At 32.0% G+C, this 20,544-nt stretch overlaps 1 protein-coding gene across 1 annotated transcript in view; it reads left to right on the top strand.

The window, feature by feature from the left end:
• Positions 1-4,508, top strand: part of LOC108913912 (venom protease-like) — a 37,794-nt gene extending 33,286 nt beyond the window's left edge. Inside the window, exon 8 of the mRNA XM_018719565.2 lies at positions 4,275-4,508. Within this exon, the coding sequence (XP_018575081.1) occupies positions 4,275-4,394 (120 nt within the window). The 3' untranslated portion in view covers positions 4,395-4,508. The remainder of the gene's footprint in view (positions 1-4,274) is intronic.
• Positions 4,509-20,544: the final 16,036 nt, after the last annotated feature.

Below are 20,544 nucleotides of genomic sequence, written 5' to 3'. Positions count from 1 at the left end.
AGAACCCCAAACCCCAAAATTTTGTGTAGATATTTGCATTTATTAAGAAATAAATGGAAATAAACTGAAATAATATTTTACATTTAACACCCTCTATCTCTTTAACTATCAACATTTGGACTAAGGTAAGTTCCGCTAAATCGCAATATTTTTGCTTGGGGAATCTACCCATGAATTTTGGCGCATTACCTCGGGACCACCCTGTATATCTCATACTCATAGAATTTTAGTAAACAACAAAACCTATCAATTCAAACCAGTGTTGAATCATAAATTGCTCCACGCCACTAGTTAGTGGCGTGGATTCTTCTCAAAATTGTAGATACTGGGCTAAAGATAATCCAAATTTTCGAATGATAGCTAATAGTAAAAAATTTAAAAAGTAATTGACATTGACATATTGTGTAGTATGGAGTACAGTGGCTCTATACAAGAGTATAGAGTCACTGTAGTATGGAGTGGTCTGGAAAATTTTGTTCTGTTATATTGAAATGAAGACGAAATAATGTTCTTAAGTCGATAGGTTTAGAGGTGTACACTTTTTATCCATTTGTAGATATTGTTTCTGTTTAGTGCACAATTCTTGTAGGTCTAACAGTCCTCTCCCTCCTTTTCTGCTTCATAATATGCTTTCTTTGCATGGGTTGGGTTCCCTATATTTTGTTAATTTTTTTCTAGTTAACAGTTAATCTGTTTTGGACTACATATTTGATTACATCAGAGGAGTATGTAAATGTGAAGACGTTTTTTGAGTTAAGTTTTGACATAAGAATCAGAAGCAATCTCTTTCTGTATTGCTGCTTAAGATCTCGTTTTGTTGTGCATTGGACAATTTGTTGTTTCTGTCTTAGATACGGATTTGTACAATTCATGTTTATGCATTTGAAGCATTTTTCCGTTGTTTAGTAGTTCCTCAATTTGTTTATATTTCCATTTTTCTTTTTCTATATGTAATGTTTTACATGTACTTATTCCGAATTTATTTTTAACAATCCTCAATTGTGTTCTTGCAGATGGCGTTTCTATATCATCCATGATACACATTAAGCGCTTTTTTCCCTTCGCGTTGTTTATTTCGAAATTTATTTGACAAAGTTATAATCGTAATAAAAACCCTTAAAGTTTATAGGCCGTCAGCCCGCTGCAAAAAACCGTATGATTTCTCCACGTATGCACTTCAAGGTATCGTTAATTATGCACATGCTGATCAATGAAAAAGTACAATTAGCCGGTAACCGTGGAACATGCACCGGCAGTGGCGGAGTTAGCCGGAGGGAGCGCGCCCCTCCCTGAAAATTCAAATTTTCAAAATTATATTCGTAGTTTTTCTTGCAAACAAAATGTTAAGGAGCAAGAATTTGAAAAAAATTTATTACATATACAATGGGGAAAAAATTATACATATTTTTTTTCTGCAAATTTTTTTTTCCCATTGTAAGTATATGTATTATTTTCTTTAAATTTTGTTTGCAAGAAAAGCTACGAATATAATTTTGAAAATTTGAATTTTCAGGGAGGGGCGCGCGCCCATCGGCTAAATCCGCCACTGCCGGTGCATGTTCTACGGTTACCGGTTTTTGCAATTTCTTTGAATAACCGTGGTTTCAAATCTGTTAAATTTGATGCAACATCTAGGTACCTTAAGGTACCGTTTTGGGACCTTTATTATTTATTTATTAATGTCATTGTTACCAAAGTAAATGTCAACTACCTGTTCCATGTTCACATGAAATTGTTTTCTGTTGTTGACGATGATTTTATCAATGTTTAAGGTTACAAAACAATTTAAATGATGTCAGTGCCTATTGTGATCTCAATAAATTGCTGTTAAATGTTTCTAATATGTTATGTCTTATTCCAGGAAAAATATTCACATTAATATGTTGATCTGGGTGTGTTCTCAAAATTAACCTCAATCATTTTGAGAATATGGTTTTATTTGATTACAAAAGTTTAGTTTTTTTAATCAGATTTTCTATTGGTTTTGATTTTTGATTGATTTGCTTAGCTTATTCATTTCTAAAAGGTAGACTTGAATATGAGTAGTTTATTTGGAATTCAGAATACAGTAAATATTCCAGCAGTATTGAAAATATCTAGCGTCGGTCGTGCAGAAAAATTATTAATTTTTAAAATTGGCGACGAGTACCTCGACTGACCTTCAGAATGGTCTAAACATCATCAATAGGTTACGGTCAATCTTTCCATTTTTCGATTTTTACAAAATGTTCTCCGAAGACGCCGAATGAAAGATCGACCAAAATCAGAGCTTAACCTAGAACGGTTGTTTTTAAGACCTTTGATTTGTTACGTGATTTCTCCTTTTCTTTACTCTTGATAATACAGGGATGGCCAGAAGTACGGAATAAAATTCATATCTTTTGAATGAGTTAATTTTTTTTAAAATGCCTAAACACGTTGACTGATTTTGATTTTTTCCCATCTTTCGGTTACGTGGTAATTAATTTTTCTTCAACCCCCTAACCCCCAGCTACCCCTACTTTTTTTTTCAAAGCTTATAGAAAACCGAATCCAGCCATACAAAATAAACAAGTTTTATTTTTTCAATAGCAAGGTTTTTAGGGTTGTATAAAACACCTACTTAACAAGTGAAACAAAATTTAATTATCTTCAGTGTTATCCTCCATGAATTTGCACAGAATAAAATAAAGAATTTGAAACTGTACCTATCACTGCTAACGCAAAAAAGATATATTTTTTATGTTGCGTTTTTTTGGTACCACTTACTTGCCAGGCTTTCTGGTTAATTTTTCGCTTTAGTTGTAAATTGGAGTTCGAAACGTTACTATTGTGTCAAAATCAAGTTATTTACTGAATTGCAATGGTATTGTCGGAAAGGCAACGCATCGAAATCTTGATATTGCTTGGATGTGGAGACAAAATAAGAAGTCAGGCTGAAGTGCGCGATTTATTTAATGCGAAATATCCCGAAAACCAAATCTCGCAAGGGACAGTTAGTAAAATATTTCACAAATTTGAGGAACACGGTACAGTACAGACTTTGCCCAAAACTGGACGGGCACGTGCTTTGAATGAAGAAAAGAAATTAGACATTGCATTAGAACTTGTTGAAAATCCTCATACTTCAACTGTTTCATTGGCCCGCAATCACGATGCTTCTCGAACTGCAATTCGAATGTTTCTGAAACAAGAGAAATACCACCCCTATAAGGTATGTCTTGTCCAAGAGCTTTTGGAAGACGATTATGATAGGCGATTACAATTTTGTGAGGAAATGATGAGACGGTGTGACGACAATAATGGTTTTCAACGAGACGTACTTTTTTCGGATGAAGCTACGTTTTATTTAAATGGAGTGGTTAACAGGCACAACTATCGCTTTTGGTCCCAGGAAAATCCACACTGGACATGCGAATCGCATACGCAGCATCCACAAAAAGTTAATGTATGGGCAGGTATCATCAACAACAGAATCTTGGGCCCATTCTTTTTTGAAGAAAATCTTACTGCCGCACGCTACCTGGATTTCCTAACATTTGACCTGATACCTGCTCTAGCTGTGATTTTCCCTCATGAAATTGATCCAGATATACCGAATGAAAGAATTTGGTTCCAACAAGATGGCGCTCCCCCACATTTTGGTATTGATGTTCGAAGATACTTAGATGAAATGTTTCCAAATCGCTGGATTGGTAGACGGGGTACAGTTGAATGGCCGCCAAGATCCCCCGACTTAACACCCCTGGATTATTTTCTTTGGGGATATTTGAAAGAAAGAGTCTACCAGGACAGACCGGATAATATTGAGAATTTAAAGAACAAGATTAGGGCGGAGATGCATAATTTACCAGCTGAAGTCATTCAGAATGCTGTGGACAGCTTTTACTATCGTCTTGGAGAATGCCAAATAGTGAATGGAGGACATTTTCAGCATTTGCGACATTGAGTTTATTTTTGTAAATTATCTAGTTGTTTCAATTTCTAAATGAAAAAAAACTTGTTATTGAAAAAATAAAACTTGTTTATTTGGTATGGCTGGATTCGGTTTTCTATAAGCTTTTCAACGAGCCCCCTCATGCCTTATGTTTCCATTTGAAAAAAAAAGTAGGGGTAGCTGGGGGTTAGGGGGTTGAAGAAAAATTAATTATTATATAACCGAAAGATGGGAAAAAATCAAAATCAGTTAACGTGTTTCGGCGTTTTAAAAAAAATTAACTCATTCAAAAGATATGAATTTTATTCCGTACTTCTGGCCATTCCTGTATATAAACTAAACACTCTTATCTTCGCAGGTTGGAATATTATCTTTTGGTTCAGACCAGTGCGGAGCAGCCGGAGTTCCAAGCGTTTATACCAATATTAAGAAGTATATCACATGGATTCGAGAAAACACACCCCAGGTATACAATTAGAACACAATATTTTGGTTCAAGTTTTCTAACTAAATCAGAGCTTGTGATAAAAAATATAGAAAAAATGTAAATTATTATGGAATGTAATATTTTGTACAATAAATGCGTGATTTTTCAAAATTATTTTTACTTAGGTATAAAATACTAGCTGGAACACGCTGAAAACTACTCCTTTGAGTGATATTTTTTGTTTATATATTATATTTAACAACAAAAAAGCTTAAAATGCGTCCTGAAAATTTGAATTTTATATTGTCGGTTGATTATTAGTTTGTTCTTTCCCAATTTTTGGTCAAATTACATTGTTGAACAAAAAGGAACTATTTTTGTCTCAGAAAGAAAAATATGTGATTCTGATAGTATTTCTTTCTCTTAAATTCAAATATGATATCGATTTTTCCCATCACGCAAGGTTTCCTAGAGACAGGCATTTATAATTTCAAACATACTTTCTGCATTTTTAACTGCACAATATCCAAAAATTCTGACTCATCTAGAAAATAAGAAATTAGTAGTGTTACATCAGAAAATGATTGTTCGGAGCTTCAAAATGATTTAAATAAAATAAATGAATGGTGTTTTGCAAACTCATTGAAACTGAATATATCTAAATGTAAAATAGTGTCATACACGAAAAGGGGGAAAGTTTTAAATTATAATTATTTAATCAATAACATTGCTATTGAACGTTGTTCGTCTTATAAAGATCTAGGTATACTGTTTGATACTAAACTGGCTTTTTCGGACCATATTAACAATGTAGTATATTCGGCATCTAAAACTTTGGGATTTGTTATTAGAAATATGAGGGACTTTTCCAATATTGCTTCAATGAAAGTATTAGATATATGTGTCACTCATTAGAATACGGATTTATTATCTGGTACTCTGTATATCAAAATTATATTTGTCATTTGTCAAGTGCAAGTTCTTGAAATTTATTTATTTGAAAAGAAATGGTGTATATCTTGAGAGAGGTATAGATAATTAGGTGTTATTTCAAGCTTTCCAATTGCAGTCATTATTGCATAGAAGAAACTGTTCAGCAATTGCTTTTGTTTATAATTTAATAAACTATAGAATTGACTGCCCTGCTCTATTGGAAGAATTAAATTTATTTGTTCCAAGGATAGAAACTCGGCATAATGTTACCTTTTATTGTGATCTTGCAAATACTAATGTACTGAGAAAATCACCTATTTTTAATGTATGCACTCTTTTTAATTCTATATCATCTTTGTGTGACCTCTATTTTGATAGTTTAGTCCAAATAATTCGTGTGTACTAAGAAAAGTTTAATGTAAATTTATAGCTGTTTCATATATAACATATTACAACGTAGTACCTTATATTTATAATTTGTTTAGCTTTTCCTGTAATTGTGTGTAACCGTAGGAAAATAAAGAAACTGCAATAAGTACACTTATGGGTACTAGTGAGACAAAAATCATGTTGACCAGTATTATCATTTTAGCACCAAAAGTTAGTGAATATGAAAAATATATTTTCTCTAAAGTAAGTCATTGACTTTTAATTGATATATATTGTATATAGATCAAAACAAATAAAGTGAAGCAAACATGAAAAAAGAGATGACTAGGAAAAATCAATAAACAGCCAGTGATACTGATAGATGTCAGTTTTTACTTTCACAATTTTTCTTTGCTTTTGAATGCATTATTTGGGAATATTTACCACCAACATTTTGCAACAGCGTTTTCTTCGTCTTTTCTCTTATGTATTCTTCGTTACTAAGGTTGGTCAAGAGAACAGAAAACAAAATTTAATGTAATTTTTATTCAATAACCTATTAAATTATCTCATACGTATCTAATAATTAATATAATTTTGGTAACAACCATCGACTGATGAAACCTTAGGAATGTAGGAGTTATGTACAATATAAGAAATGAGAGAATTGATGTATCACGTGATGAGAAATGGAGCGACCCTAAAAATGAAGTAACAAATGTATGTACATAACAATAATGATAGTACGAAGGGGTTAATTTTTAAGGCAAAAGTATTAGGTGTATTAGATTACGTTTTGAGTTACAATCAGGCGTAGGCTTACAAAGACGTTGATCCACATATTTGATAGCATTAAATTCTCTTTGTAATCCTAGCTCAATTTTTTTAGTTAATAATTTTTTAAACGAGTAACAAACAATGGCAAGCAAGTAATTACATAAAACAATACATTATTAATATAGTCTAAATAGGGATATCGAAATAGTTCTATCTTAAGACTTTATCAAGACTGAATATAAGACAGGAAAAAGTGTTATAATGATTTAAAGAATCTTAGCATATATTGGAAGATCTTCATAGTTTATTGAAAATACTTAAGAAATAAACTACTGATGGTACTACTGTTACAATTGTATACTAGAAATTGGCTACTACTGGTAGAAATATTCTCCAATAGCAGCTTTTACTATTTACAAATGTTCTGATTTTGTTTGATGTACAATATCCCTATTTTTAGATAATGATTTGTTTGATATCATATTATGAAAGTCAGAGTGTTGAAGGGTCCATGAATTGTTTGTCTATTGTTTCACTGAATTTAACTATGATATCAAACAAAGATATTGAATTGAATAACAGCACAGCAAATTTTGTTTAAGTAAAATTAAAAAAAACTTATAAGAAACATTTGTGACAAATCGATATAGTTGTGATTTAAATTTGTGAATCTGTTGTGCTGTAAGTCATGAAATTAAGGTAAGTGAAAAATACAAATCAGTACCTAATCAAACATCGATCTCACTGGTTATCTCACTTATTGAACTATCTATATCAGGTAACTGGCGTTTCAAAGGTTGACATTCGGTAAAAATTTACTTAACAAAATATTAAAAACTTGTACAAGAGATAATTATTTCAAATTGGTTATAATAATAATTATATACTTCGGAAACCGTCAGAAATAAAGAGATGGTTAGGTAAATTGGGGCAAAACGTTTTGGGAGTGATTCCGGAGAAAAATATCTTAGTTTGTAGCATTTTTTGGAAAACTAAACATTTTTTGTATGCCGATATTCCGGGTTTATTTTGAAGAGCGGGAAAATGAGAAGCATTATTCCATTCCCATTTCTCTATTCGAATTGGACTTTGGCCAGTTGTTGCAAAAAAACTATACGATTTTTTGATAATGTATTTTGTGCTGTCCGACCTAGTTGAGATGGACTATTCTAAATACCATTCGTATTGGGTATTTAAATTTTGAAAATTAAAAAGATCTAGGCGTAGATATCTAAAACAGGAATCTGTAAAGTTTGTTCTTATTCATCCCAAAATTCCAATTTACCCCGTTTTACACTAATTTTTTATACAAATCTTTTAATATTTTATATATAATGGATTCCTAATTCTTTATGAATTTTTTTTTTCAAAAATGTTAATATTTACATTTGTTCGACGATTTTGTGTTAAAAAAAATAATAGAGTAGCAATAAATACACCAAAATAAAATCTAAGCAACTACCTATAAGTACCTTATAAAAGCTGAAACAAAAATGTTGATATATTTTCCAATAGTTACTAATTAATTTTCCTTTTGTTAGTTTTTTGTTCATTTACAAAAGTTTTTTTATTATAAAATCATTCAAAAATGAATTTAAATATCTTTAGGATTTTATTATTTGAAATTTAATTATTAATTGTTGGTAATTACAATTTCTTATGCAATTGTACAGGGTGGGCGATTTTCAATAGTTTTATAGGGTACAGTCAACGGTGATAGATACAAAAAATATGATATCGATGTCCCGTCCTCTTTTTTTGTACATTATTTGTTCTATTTTTTATGAGGAAGCCATTGACGTCCTCAGATTTTTTACAAATGGCATAGTTTTTCCGAAAAACATAAATTTAAAAAAAAACATATTAGGCATTTTTTTAAGAAAGAAATAGATAGGATTTTCGATTTGATCACACTTCAAAACCCTAAATACAAAGTTTCATTATTATAGCTTTTACAAGGTGTACACAAAATAGAATGTCCTGTATTGACAGTGGAAAATATTTTCAAGGTATTTTTATTAACAGAAGGTATATCCATGTAGTTTTATTGATTTCACTCGTACAAAGTGCTCACAATAAGATATATTTTTTTGTTATATAAGTTTCAGAACGAAATAAAATATTACTGTTTTCTATTAGTCCACCATCATTTGGTATGGACTGTTCAATTCGTCTCCTCCTATTTCTATTAACTCTCCTCGACTGATGTGGTGTTATTTGTCAACATGCTTGTCTAATTCTATTACATAAATCTTTGTATTTAGAGTTTTGAGGTGTGATCAAATCGAAAATGATGAGGATGAATGAAATGATTAAAAAAATGCCTAATATGTTTTTCAATTTTTGAGGGTCTTTTCTTACTGATAGTAGGCTGTAGAAAAAATCACGTCACATAAAAAAAGATTTTTGGAAATCAGCCAACGCCATCCTAAAGACGGAGGTGTTCCGACTTTAAGTGAAACACACTGCATAATAATAGATCCTTTTTATTTGCTAAATGAAGAAAAATGAAAAAAATGTATAGGTATTTTTCCAGTTGGCCATGTGATTTAATTAGTATTCGTCTTTTGTTGCTTAATATTGACAGTTAATTTATTTTTGAGTGATTGAAAGCTTGTTGAATGACTATTATTTGGTTTTATAAATTTTGGAATGTATTCTATTTAAAAACACCTATGTTTATATAATACCTGAAAAACTGTGCGATTTGTAAAAAATCTGAGTACGCCAATGGTTTCCTCATAAAAAATAGAACAAATAGCGTTCAAACTTTTTTCTTAATGTAAATGTGCGATTTTTCAAAAAAAAATCCTGTATATCTAAAACTAATCAAGTTAGCCAAGATCTTTTGGTACCAGCGAAGAGGACATGACATCGATGTCAGATTTTTTTCACCGTTTTGGCCGTACCCTATAAAACTATCGAAAATCAACCACCCTGTACATTCACAAATTCTAATAAATTATCAAAAAGTGGTGAAATAACACATTCTTAGTGATACGATTACTTCCATTAGAATAAAAAGGTATTAGAAAAAGTATCTACCTATAAAGTCGCTTTAACATCTCTTATAACTTTCTACTTGTTACGGCGAAAATTTAATGGACGACTCATTTCATCTAACAGTGAAGTGACTTGACCACCAAGATATACGATCTTACACCATACGACTTTTTCCTGTGGGGATTTGTATAGTCCAAATAGTCCAGACGGTATCTGTTTCAAAAAGCCATATTTGGGTGAATCGTATATCCACGGAGATTTTTGGCTTTTTGGCTTTCAAATATCACTAGAAATGAAAATTTTTCTATGCGCATAAAAAAAACGTGGGCTTAACTTTTGGCGGCACAATATGTTAAAAAAATTCGAAAAATGTCATATTTTTCTTCCTATTTAATTATGTATCTTTTCAAGAGTTGATTTTAGGCGAAAATGGAAGAGGAAAAAAATGTTTGTAATTAAATTTTTTACAAAACATGACTAGTTACAAATCGAATGAATCATGATTATTATGGTAAAAATCGAAAAAATCACAAAAATGGGGTTAAAAAACAATACTTTTTAGGGAATTTTTTTGGTGTATTTAAATTGGGTGTAGGACCTTTATACTTGGCTCAAGAAAACTTCATGTTATGTAGAATCATCACACCAAATTTCATCAAAATCGGTTCGATAGATTTTGCATAATAATTTTGCAATCCAGATTTTGAAAAAAAAATTGCAAATTTTCAAAATTTTGCACAGCAAAAACCAAGGCCCTTAGATACTTGAAAATTTAATCACATATAGAAGGGCTCTCAAGCTTTCAAACTTTTTTTGAAAAATTCGAATCCGTCAATTAGGAGAGCTCTGGCGCTTGTTTAAACATTGGTCGAATTTTTGTACTTATAAACAATTAGAACTTTGTGAATATTCAATCAAATCAAATTTTTTAAAGCAGGTTTTAAAAGTTCTTGGAAAGACGCTTCTTTAAAGAAAACAGAAGGATTGATCAATTAGTTACGTAGTTATAGCCGATTCAATTTCGAGCAGGCCGAAGCGGCCGCGCTCTCTGCTTCCCCCACCACCACCACCCGTACGATTTTATTGAATTTCTCGCTTGCATAAATAACTTTAAACACGTTTTAAAGTAGGTTGCCAATGAAGAAAAGTATTGTAATCTTAGACCTGGTAAGTACTCGGAATAACAAAGGTATATTTCGAAAAATTAGCCCGGATGTCCCAGTACATTTAGTGTAAATGACGGCTATATATTTGAAAGCCAAAAAGTCAAAAATCTCCGAGGATATACGATTCACCCAAACCAAAACAGATACCGCCTGGTCTAAAAGTTGATTCTGCTCAAATGAATACCATTTCTGAAATTCAGGCGCAAGTATGCGAAAGCGTGATACAGAATTTTCCTAAAAGAATTCAAGTATGCCAATTGAGTCGCGGAGGAGATATATCCGATATCCTCTTTCATATTTAATCTTTAAAAGTCTGCCCTTTAAAAATATGCAAAAACTTTGCCAACTTTTTAATTAACAACCCTTTAAATTAAGTTATTTTATCTCTTTATCTCGAATGGTTCCTCAGACAGCAGATTATCACATCCAATTTTTAAATACCTTGTATAAGTGTCTTGCCGTTGTGTTCACATTGTGATTCATAATATGCATAGGTTCATTTTACAGGCATAAGAAAAATAAAGAAAATTTTTACCAAATTCTGTCACCCTCCTATTTCCTACACAAATTTCCAACAATTACATTTAATTCTATTTCTACGCAGCTAACTCGCGAGCTGTTTCTCAAGCAGCCACATAGAAATCGGAAACATCCCAAAAACGCACCGTGCAAACAATACGTACCATGTAGGTATAAAACTTTTATTGCTATTAAGGAATTAATAGTCATCTAGAATTTCCTTACGTTATTGTGCAGTTTTAAGTCACAGTGTGCGTCTAATATGAAACAACAGTATTGGAAAAATAGAACAGTTGTTGGACCCATATCTGTACAACTACAAGGAACGGACAGAGGATACCCTTTCAAAATTATATACAGGATGCGCGTGAGTTATGCATGAGTGAGTATAGTACGTCGTTGTTAAAAAATCAACACCGAAATTTATTGCATGCCGCTATTATCAGAATTTTGAATATCGTATGATGTTGGCGGAATAAAGTTTTTGTATATGACTATAACTATGACTAATATTTCCTTGATCTACAACAGTATTCTGAATTATTGCTAGTGGTTGGATTTTCATGAACATTTCAGATGGTACTTGGGCCATTTTTTTTTAAATTCGGCTTATTTTAGTAACCGGAAATGATTAGAAAAACACTTTATACTCATACAAATAATAAGACAATTTTAAAAAATTAACGAATATTTTCTTAAATAAATATTTGTTGCCATAACCTTTTTTTCAGTTAGAAAATTTTTTAAAATTTAAATGTGACCGAATCCATATGTGCACTGTTGTAGGTACTATTTACGATCCTGAAATGTTCGTGATAATTCGATCTCTAGATATCACAAATCTAAAAGCACTAAGTATCTTTTATTTTTTTTATACCTATTGTTATTCAAGAACGAATAACAATTGGTTTTATACTGCTGACATATCGTCTGTACACACAACAAAAATTAATGATGTTAACTAAAAATTGTTGCATCTAGAGTTGTAAATTCTTTGGTCATGACAAATAACAGAGACGGACACATAATATATTGTCGTTGCGCCTTTAAAATGCGACAAGCACATATTTTCAGCAAAACGCATTAAAATATAGAATTCGATAATCTAGTCAGCCATCTACAGAACTGTGACTATCCGCGGTAAAATTAATAATAATCGATGTAATTTTTAAATACAAAAGGCCAAGAAACAGTTTTTTAACTCCACTGAACAATTTGATAACATACCCATGTCGCATTTTGAAGGCGCAACTACGAGTTATTACTCATTATTTAGAATAGACAGACATAATAGGCTACTGATTATATAAAAAAAAACAGAGCTAAAAGGAACTATGACGTGCAAGCAACTTTATTACATGAATCGTTGAAAGGGTCATTTTAGATGAAAAAACCCTGGAGTGCTATAAGGGTGGAAATTGGAGATAGGGGTGAAAATGCACCCCTTTCAGTTTTTTACTTGTAGCTCGAAAACAGCAAAATTTCGCTATAGTTCATAGGGAAAATTATTTAGAGAATTGAATTTCCCATCGAAATGGCTTATTTAAAAAATTTAAAAGGGAAATTTTATGCAAAAAATCTTTAATAAACAATTTGGAAAAAAGCATAAAATTCGATTTTTTTTTAACTTTTTTGCCTCTAGTTTTTTTTTGAGTAAAGATAGGTATAGGCATTGTTTCATAAAAAAGTAGATACAATTTTTCTTCAAAATAAGAGGTTGTACAGTATTTTTGAATGAAAATTGTCTGATATATGGCCGCTCAAACTTAGCCAATTTTTCGATTTTCGTCGCGTTTATCCTTATAGGTTTTAATTCTCATTTTTTGCAAAAAAGGAAGGAAGTAAGATGTTCCCGGATTTTCATCGCATGACTTGTTCAAAGGGTAATTAAAAATGAAAAAACCGAGGGGTGCTATTAAATTAGAGGATTGAAGTTATGTGTGAAAATGCACTTTTGCAGCTTTTTAAATATACATAACACGAAAACGAAGCAAAATTTCGGTAGTTCATAGGAAAAATTTTGTATAGAATTTTCCGTCGAAATGGCTTATTTTATACAAAAAAATCGTTCATGAACAATTTTAAAAAAGCAAAAAATAAGATTTTTTGATTTTTTTTACTTATTTTACTCTAATTTTTTTTTTAGTAGAGGTAGGCAAAGAAAATTGCTGTACCAAAAAACTAGATGAGATTCCCTTCATAATGATGCATTTTCAAAAGTTTTTGGACTAATATGGATCGAGTTATAACCGGTCAAACTTAAATATTTTTTAGATTTTCGTCGTTTTTAACATAATAATGATTATAATTCTTATTATTTTTGCAACAAATTGGTTCTTTACTTAATCAAAAAATATTTTAAAAGTTTTATTTGTTAATAATAAATAAAAACTGTAGGAAATTATGAGGGATTTTTCAAATGAAATTACAGTTAATCATATTATTATTACTTATCTGGAATATGGAGATGTTTCTTTTTTACAATAAAATAATTTAGCAAAAACTTGAGAATTGAAGTGCAATAAAGTTTATTAATAATTTAATAGCACCCCGCGGTTTTTTCATCTAAAATGACCATTTGAACGATTCATGTAATAAAATATCTTGCACGTCATAGTTCCTTTTAAAATCCTATAATCAATAGCCTACAATTGGATGGGAAACAAACACTAAGATTTGAGTATTGTAAAGAAGAGATAGTACAAAAGTACAGCCGATGAAAGTTTTTCCATGGGCGCTGTTTGAGGCAAACAAGCAAAGAGGGCAGTTCTATCTACCTCGCTATCTAGTACGACAGCATTTTTTTTTATTTAAAAACTTTATTGTTAAATTTTTTTTGCTCCTGTTTATTAAGAGTTACAAATATAAAAAGTATGTTTTGTTCTAAGGTCTGAGAGTAAATCGTACATTCCAGATCCGTACTTTGTTTTCACATGACGAAAAAAGACATATTTGTAGAAGCATAATTCTGTATACCACAACGACATGAAAGTAAAGAAACCTAGTATTTTTTTTATAGACAATTAAAACATTAAAATTAAGATACAACTGTCAAACTGAAGACTATTTACGAATAGGGACAGAACAAAGGGAAATTGTCGCTAAAAATGTATGTAATGGCAGTATTTGCATTTATCAGCAGATGTTTATTACTAGTTATGACAGAAATATAAAAAAGTAAGTTTTAAATTTGATGTTTGTTTACAAAACTGGAATAAGTTACTAATGTTAATGGACACACCTATCCATATAATTAGAATAAGAGCTGTTTACATGGCAAATAGAACGAAACTATTAGAGGAGAGGTGTATCTGTCATAATTCAAAAACTGAAAAGAATCGTTATTCTTTAACAGATCTAATGAAAGCAAAATTATTTCATATTTATATATATTAATTATTATTAACATTATATACCTACACTTTACACGACATTCCTTAGAATGGTAGAATGGTCAGTACATTCCATAGTTCAGGCGTACAAATATACTACAGCGTCACTTCACGTGTCAAGAGGCCCATCATGCGACGGTTAGTTATATTGTCGTGGCACAGGGAAAGTGAACTTGAAATTTCGCCCATGTTCCCCGCAACAATCCTTCAAAAGGAGTCTCTATAGCACAATTCCCATCAACATAATACGAATCCCAACCCACAAAGTGCAGTTCGCGCCTAAAAATAGGAATCCACACGACATAGCATGGTTTCCGCTCAAACAAAGAGAATTCACTACTCACAAACTTAATTTTCAACGATGTTTTCAAATATTCTATTCATACGCCGAGAAAGCATCTCAGAAGACGCGGTTCCCGCCAAGTAGTGTATAATCATAGACAAACTACAAAAGACCACCTACTACGTCACGTTTTCGCCAATCTTTCCACCAGGCTCCACAGGCATCACGATTGTCTACAGAATTGTAACAGACGTATCCACGACGATGGTGCCACGCATTCGACCGAGCGCTGCGCTCCTCCGACCATGCAGTCAGCAAATTTCACCTACCTTTCGAAAATTCTCCCGCCACGACGACGAGGGACCACCAACGTGCTACAGATGCCCTTGGCGCTGCAGAAACGTTGTACCCCTCTGATCGTTTTGGAAAAAGACAAGAATCTCACGTATCTTTCCAAAATTTACCCGCCAACTACCTGGATGAGATGACAACGCATGCCTGATGACAAACGCAAGGAGCATAAAAATTTTCGCTGACCTGTTCAAAAAAATGACAAAAATAAAATTACTCTAGAACTTTCAAACTCGCACCCCTAAATGACTTTAAGGCCGGTACTATTCATAATCATTCTCAACCCTTCAACCCCTAAGAGACGCCCGTAATCGTCGAAGATGCAGTTATACAGCGTGGCCCACTAGTACGGGAAAGTCCAATATCTATGTTAAAATGAGGAATATATGAATTTTTCTTTTTACTGTGTTGCCACATTTCTCGGAATGTACAAATTAAAAATATATTCAACTATACAGGGTGTTCCACTTTTCCTGGCAAGACACCAACTTAATAGAAAGTTACCATGAGTTTTACTAATTANTACAGCCCGAACGAAATATAATTGCACTTATAACAGTTATAACCTCACAAATATCGCGAGCGAGAAACACGCAGCACCAATACAACCGAAACGAAACTGACCACGCCGGGCCGGCACGCGCGCCGCCGCAACAAACACAATACACAAGTCATATGAGGGAGGATGAAGGGAGTAATAAATGTATTGTTGCCCTGCCGCCCAATGTGCAAAGGAGATGCCTTTGTTTTTCATTTTATCCTTCATAAATATATAACTATTAATCCATAATGCATAAAGAAATTATTCAATTTCCAAAACCCCCTAAAACGTGTTGCACTGATTCCCTTGATAGGCAATGATTTATTACTTTGCATCGAATATGATCCTACTATAGAGCGTCACTTCACGTGTCAAGAGGCCCTTCATGCGACTGTTGGTTATATTGTCGTGACACAGGGAAAGTGAACTTGAAATTTCGCCCATGTTCCCCGCTACAATCCTTCAAAAGGACCCTCTATAGCACAGTTCCCATCAACATAATACGAATCCCAACCCACAAAGTGCAGTTCGCGCCTAAAAATAGGAATCCACACGACATAACATAGTTTCCGCTCAAACTTAATTTTCAACGATGTTTCCAAATATCCTGTTTATACGTCGCAAGACGCGGTTCCCGCCAAGTAGTGTCTAATCATAGACAAACTACAAAAGACCACCTACTACGTCACGTTTTCGCCAATCTTTCCACCAGGCTCCACAGGCGTTACGATTGTCTCCAGAATTGCCCCAGACGTACCCATGACGATGGTGCCACGCATGCGACCGAGCGCTGCGCTCCTCCGACCATGCAGAGGTAAGCAAATTTCACATACCTTTCGAAAATTCTCCCGCCACGACGACGAGGGACCACCAACGTGCTACAGATGCCCTTGGCGCTGCAGACACGTTGTACCCCTCTGATCGTTTTGGAAAAAGACAAGAATCTCACGTATCTTTTCAAAATTTACCCGCCAAACTACCTCGAAGATATCATTGTATTCATTCAAGTTGAATTTTTGTCAATTTCTAAATTCGTCTTAATTATCTTCTTCAATTCTATCAATGACAGATATTTTCTTGCTTGTTTCAATCACACAAATATTATTATTATATTTAAGAATATGTGTGCCTTTGTCATTCAGAAAAGTGGGACTATGTCTATTGAGATATTTATTATTTTAATTTATATTATTTATATTAAAATATGTTGTCTATTATTTCTTTATGAGAATAACGTCAGAGTAGGATTACCTACTATTTTTTACGACATGTACAATTTACTCCCGGGCCATAGATCCAGACGGACATTATATTCTCATATTTTTTCAATTAAACCATCTTGCTTTCGACTTAACGGCGCCCAAGGTTTTGGCATTAAAAACATAATATTTAAGTAGGTTTTCAAAAATTACAATTCATTAAATTAACTATTACTATTATTACTTTTAATTTTATCACGTTGTATTAATATTCAATGTGACTTAATAATTTTTTAAGCTTCATTTAATCAATTTAAACAAGAATCAAATTACGCATTAGATTATAAAACATTGTTTTTTATGATAAAATATTTTGTGAAAAAGGTAGTTTGATGTTCAAAATTCGAATAGTTGATTACCTATTTTTTTATAACCGGCTTAGTAAAATGTCCTCGTGTTGACTTTTCATTAAAATAACCTTGAACACGTTTCTAAAGCTATTCTGAAGGTTAGTTTAAAATGGAACTACAGTCCTAACTAGCTAGTAAATCTTGGTCATCAGTTAAAAACTATGAAGTACCTAATTTAATATTCACAATATAATTACAGGTGTCATTGACTAGCATATTATTTTTTTTTGAAATATACACTTTTGAACAGTACAACATTCACGAAGACATCTTTTAATTGAGATATGTTATAACTTTACGTTAGCTATTTCCCAAATTTTATTTCAGTTTATTTAATACTGATTGTAGTTTATCGCTATATGGTTTAAAATTCGTACCTGTCCAACAATCGGAATGAGAAATTACCGTTTAAATTCCTCATTTCAATTGTTGTACAGTCTAGTTACAATAATGGTGTTCCTGAGTACAGGTTATTAAGACATTTCCGTTTTCGCCGACATACAGTATACAGTTTCGTAAATTTTTCAAAATTTGGCACTTTCATCACTAACATCCTCAATTAGGGGATGTTTGAAGCAAATTTGCTTTTTAGACGATTGTTCATTGTAGTTGAATCGTACGCCATCAAACAGGATACGAAAAATAGTCCAAGGAAGGAAGATGTAACAACATTTTCTTGTCAGTCAGTGCGGAACAAGAGGGAACACATGGATTTTTGGTGTACACCTATGAGAACGTCTAGAATTTCATGGAAATCTATGACGATTTTTTTAGAACATTTAGGATCTAGCAACATGTACAGGAATTTAGAAGGATGATGGTGATCTACTTTATTGAGTGCATCTGCATGATAGTAGATAATTTCTTCCGCAGTCTTTTAAAAGTGAGCTCTTGAACAATGAAATTTGGAACTGAGTTTTACTGTATCAATTAAGAACCTAACGCCAAAAAATTAATTAAAAATTTTAGTCGCGTGGGTCTCATATTGAGGATATTATGGATAAATATTGCTCCAACTCTTTCGTTGCAACAGTTTGACCCAAAAATTAAAAATTTTAGACAAAATTATAGGAAGAAGTGCTCTTTTTCCGTTTTGAGGGGATTGGAATATAACAGAATATGATATAAATATTTAAAAATTATGTCAAATATAGAAAATACGGGGTGGTCCCGAGGTAATGGGCCAAATTTCATGGGTAGATTCCCGAAGCAAAAAGCGATTTAGCCGAACTTACCTTAGTCCAAAAGTTGATAGTTAAAGAGATACAGGGTGTTAAATGTAAAATATTATTTTAGTTTATTTCCATTTATTTCTTAATAAATGTAAATATCTACACAAGATTTCGGGGTTTGGGGTTCTTTGGATAGAGGTATTGAAATTTGCTCTCATTTTGATTATAGTTCATAGAGGGCGCCAGCTGCCGTAGATTGAAGGTGTTGGAAACGACATAACTTTTTTGTACTTAAAGGTATTTCATCTTTGGTATCAAATTTTACAACTTTTTTACACAAAAAGGGTAGACTTTATGAAAGTAGCTGTCTCGCACCGTTTCCGAGATACTTGGCTTTGAAACTTCCAATGCTAATAGTTGAAATAATTAAAATAATTTAGAAATGTCAAAAACAAGGGTTTATTTAGAATTAAAAATTGTAATGAACAGTAAAATAGTAAACATTAGTAAAAAATATGCCTTTTTGACAATAATTGCTCAAAATGTCCACCTCTAACTTCAATACATTTATCAACACGTTTATTAAAAGATTGTCTTATTTTAAAGTATAAATCCTTAATGCGAAATGACTTTGCAGCATTTAAAACCTGCTACTAAAGTTCTTCTCAAGTGTTTATAGTTTCTCCATAAACAACTGATTTCATGTAACTCCAAAAACGAAAACCTCGGCATTCTATCTCACATTTATGTATACGAGTATACAATTTAATTTGTAAGCTAAGATGTAATTTTAATTAGATACGAATAATACTTAATAGAAATTAGCATACAAATGACAGCAATAAGACAAGTGGAAGACGTCAATTATTTGATTTTCGTCCAAATCCTACTTAAGAAACTTTACCGCTAAATTAATAATACCTGTAGGTACTTAATTGTAATTTAATGCAACAGTATTGGAAGTTTCAAAGCCAAATATCTCGAAAACGGTGCGAGATAGCTACTTTAATAAAGTATACCTTTTTTGTGTAAAAAAGTTGAAAAATAAGAATTTGTTACCAAAGATGAAATACCTTAAAGTACAAAAAAGTTATGTCATTTTTAACACATTCAATCTACTGCAGCTAGCGCCCTCTATGAACTTTAACCAAAATGTGAACAGATTTCAATTCCTCTACTCAAAGAACTCCAATCCCCAACATTTTGTGAAGATATTTGCATTTGTTAAGGAATAAATTAAAAAATCTGAAATAATATTTTACATTTAACACCCTGTATCTCTTTAACTATCAACTTTTGGACTAAGGTAAGTTCGGCTAAATCGTAATATATTTACTTGGGGAATCCACCCATGAATTTTGGCCCATTACCTCGGGACCACCCTGTATATGAAACACAATTTGTAAACATCTCGCTCCTAATAGTCATGGAAACCAACTGATAATCTTTTATTGACAAGAAGAATTCCTCAAATCTGACCGCTAAAAATACAAATTTGTGCTAAAAATTCTCTAAAAACTCTATAAATACGAGTTATTAAGGAAATTGTTGATTAAAAATGTATTTGAAAATAAAAAATATAATTTAACTGTTATCTTGATCAAATATAGTTTCTGTGTAAACTTGTTTTATTGGTTTTTCTTTATTTGCTAAAATAAATCTTTTGCATGTTTAATGAAATATTTTGTGACACCTTGTATAAATCTCAGCAGATGTTACATTTAACTAAAAATAAGAGGTAATTACTGGGATGTAAGGAGATTTACTAAGGAATTATTAGTATATAGTGAAATGTAAAGGGTTGAAGTAGGATTTACTAAGGATTGCCCATAATTTAAGCTAAAATTACTGGGTTTATTTCAAAACAAGGATGTAGATGTACACTTTTTAACCAATGTGATCCCATTCAGGATTTATACAATTTCAATGCGATTATCTACTATTTCTCATATTTTATTTCGACTCAGTCGAACTCGATTTCGACTTCGTTTCGACTCGACTTCGTTTAGTTCGACTCAGTCATGGCTATTAAAAATTTAATGTCACCGGTTTTGTCTTGAATAGTATTTTTGGACCAAGGTACGTA

This window comes from Anoplophora glabripennis, unplaced genomic scaffold (assembly GCF_000390285.2).
Source record: "Anoplophora glabripennis isolate ALB-LARVAE unplaced genomic scaffold, Agla_2.0 scaffold1077, whole genome shotgun sequence".
Lineage (NCBI taxonomy): Eukaryota > Metazoa > Arthropoda > Insecta > Coleoptera > Cerambycidae > Anoplophora > Anoplophora glabripennis.
Note: the sequence above shows the minus strand (reverse complement) of the source record. Positions and strands in the feature narration are given on the sequence as shown.